At 43.5% G+C, this 2,807-nt stretch overlaps 1 protein-coding gene across 1 annotated transcript; it reads left to right on the top strand.

Moving 5' to 3' along the window:
• The first annotated feature begins 204 nt into the window (after positions 1-204).
• Positions 205-2,526, top strand: LOC118376772 (homeobox protein MSH-D-like). The gene is made up of 2 exons (XM_035763541.2): positions 205-689; positions 1,602-2,526. The coding sequence occupies exons 1-2, from the start codon at positions 323-325 to the stop codon at positions 2,051-2,053; spliced, it is 819 nt and encodes a 272-aa protein (XP_035619434.1). The 5' UTR covers positions 205-322; the 3' UTR covers positions 2,054-2,526.
• Positions 2,527-2,807: the final 281 nt, after the last annotated feature.

The following is a 2,807-nucleotide window of genomic DNA, read 5'->3' as shown; positions in this document are numbered from 1 at the left end:
TCCTTCTCCTTCTCACGCAATTAGCTGTAAATTAGGCTCGTATTTACTCGACCTCGTGTTTACCCTGAGTGTAGTCTGTCTCGAGGGTGTCTTTAACCTCAAGACCCAGGACCACACCCAAATCCCCGAAACTCACAGGCCAATCACAGGTCTCCTTCCTCGTCTATAGTTTTGTCAGGGTTTGAATTGGTTGAAAGTCCCAGTGCTATAAACAAGTGTTCTCATGAGTTTAGACACAGACTTCAGAAGTTGAGAAGTTGTTGTCCTCTCCGCGGATAACAGTTGAGATGCGCATATTATTATTACCTTTAGGACAAATTGAATGTGTTCGTCAACATCTTATTTTGGCATAATAAGAAGCATGGATTCTCGAGTAGATTCGACAGATGGATTTTCAACCTATGAGGGCACTCCTCGACCACCGACGCAGCTCAAGGAGCACAAAAGACCCGAATCACCTTTACCTTTCAGTGTGGATGCGATCATGTTGGATAGAATAACTCCTGGCGACCGAGGGAGACGCCACAGCGGTACGATAATCTCTCCCCTGGGGAATTACTCTATATCGGTGTCCAGAGAGGCGTCTAGTACAGAAAACTTTCCTCACAACTTTGACCCGTCTAATTCGACAGTTAAATCAGAGACGTCGGAACCAGGGGACTTTGCGTTCAATTTGGCTCCAGTGCTCAGTAAGTGCTCAACCTTATTATGTAGAAGGGTTATTGAAAAGCCTATGGCCTGGTAACTTTTTGTCCCATGCTGATCAATTGGGAAATATCCATTATGTATGTTTACTAATGTATTTTAGAAGTTGTAGCCTATGTGGAAAAAATATAACTTTCTGAGTTAGAATACTATAAAACTATTGTACACTGTCTACAGATCAATATCAGTTCTTTATAACCATTCAAAACACTGCATATCATCAGGGGAGAAGGCTAAATGTATGTATTTGTGTATATCCATTGAGTATACCAAACATTAGGAACACCTTCCTAATATTGAGTTCCATACCCCCTTTGTGTCCTCAGAACAGCCTCAATTCATCAGGCCACACACTCTACAAGGTGTCGGAAGCATTCCACAGGGATGTTGACTCCAATGACACTGTTGTGTCAAGTTGACTGGATGTTTTTTGGGTGGTTGACTATTCTTGATACATACAGGAATCTGCTGAGTGTGAAAATCCCAGCAGCTTTGCAGTTCTTGACACAATCCAGTGCACCCGGCACCTACTACCATACCCTTCAAAGGCTCTTAAATCTCTTGTCTTGCCCATTCACACTCTGAATAGCACACATACACAATCCATGTCTCAATTGTCTCAAGGCTTAAACATCCTTCTTTAACCTGCCTCCTCCCCTTCAGCTACACTGATTTGAAGTGGATTTAACAAGTGACATCAATAAGGGGTGATAGTTTTCACCTGGATTCACCTGGTCAGTCTACAGTATTTCATGGAAAGAGCAGGTGTTCTTAATGTTTTGTACAGTGTATTTTGATTCATGTTCTCTTTCTGTCTATAAGGCTAATGGATGTTGACAAATACCACAAACACTCATTATGCCTTTAATGATACATCTCTCCCTCCCTCCCTCCAGACCAGCTCAGTCCCTCCTTAAGGAAACACAAGACCAACAGGAAGCCCCGGACCCCCTTCACCACCTCCCAGCTCCTGTCCCTGGAGAGGAAGTTTCATCATAAACAGTACCTGTCCATCGCTGAGCGGGCTGAGTTCTCCTCCTCCCTGTCTCTCTCAGAGACCCAGGTAAAGATCTGGTTCCAGAATCGACGGGCTAAAGCCAAGAGACTGCAGGAGGCAGAGGCGGAGAAACTCAAGATGTCCGCCCCAGGTGTTGGATCCAAGCCGGGGTTCTATCACCCGGGGTTCTCCTCGCTGCCGTTTCCCCTCTGTGTCAGTCTGGGTGGGTGGGTCTCAGGGATGTACGGAGGACAGGGGTTCCCCTTCAGACGCACCCCTCTGTTAAAAACAGAACCACATCTGGGGGTGTACACCTCACCCATGGGGTACGGACTGTTTCACCTGTCCTGAAAGGTTTGTGTGTGAGTGTGTGTGTGTGTGTGTGCGTGCGTGCGAATGCGATGAACCTCACAACAAGATTTCAAATTATACCCTAACTCTCAGGGATGCCTTGAATATATTGTGCTGGACCAACTTTGATATATTCAACAGATGTGGAAGTGTGCATGGTTATACGGTAGCTTGTGTTCCCTGGTTTGTTACGGAAGAGCCTAGCGCATCAGAACACCCCATAGTTCCAACACCCATTGCAGTGTCATTGTTCATTTATTCTATAGCCCTGACCTCCTGACCTGTGCTGTATTTGCCAAAGTTTGTTGCATCGTTTCGTAGGATACTGATCCACCGTGTGTCTGATCACTCCCAAAATACTAGATTAGCTCTATAATAACATATTTATTCAATAAATGTAATATAATATATATTTTATGAAATGTATCTACAAGTGTAAATATTTTGTGGTCTGATGTTGAAAATAAAATGTTATTTGCTGTTCTTGTCTTGATATATCTCCACAATTTCATATGGAAGTGTTTAATCACATATCGATCTGATTGTTTGATAGGATCTTTACCTTTTGTACCTGGAGCTTTAGAACACGTGTTGTACAGGCTAATTCACCTCATTTAGGGGGTAACAGTTCTAATACTTTTTTAGAGTGAGTAAGATTCAAGCTCTGTTATACCCGGTTCTAACATGTATCGTTTGTTGTTATCTTGTCCACATTCTGATTGTGCCCACGTTTTCAGACAGGTGTAGATGATTG

The sequence above is a fragment of the Oncorhynchus keta genome, chromosome 30, assembly GCF_023373465.1.
Source record: "Oncorhynchus keta strain PuntledgeMale-10-30-2019 chromosome 30, Oket_V2, whole genome shotgun sequence".
In the NCBI taxonomy this organism is placed as follows: domain Eukaryota; kingdom Metazoa; phylum Chordata; class Actinopteri; order Salmoniformes; family Salmonidae; genus Oncorhynchus; species Oncorhynchus keta.
The sequence above is the reverse complement of the archived record's forward strand: the minus strand, read 5'-3'. Positions and strand labels throughout refer to the sequence as shown.

Coding starts and splice junctions, on each gene's coding strand:
- LOC118376772 (XM_035763541.2), top strand. CDS start 323: ATGTGTTCGTCAACATCTTATTTTGGCATAATAAGAAGCATGGATTCT. Junction 690..1,601: donor CAATTTGGCTCCAGTGCTCA/GTAAGTGCTCAA, acceptor CCCTCCCTCCAG/ACCAGCTCAGTCCCTCCTTA.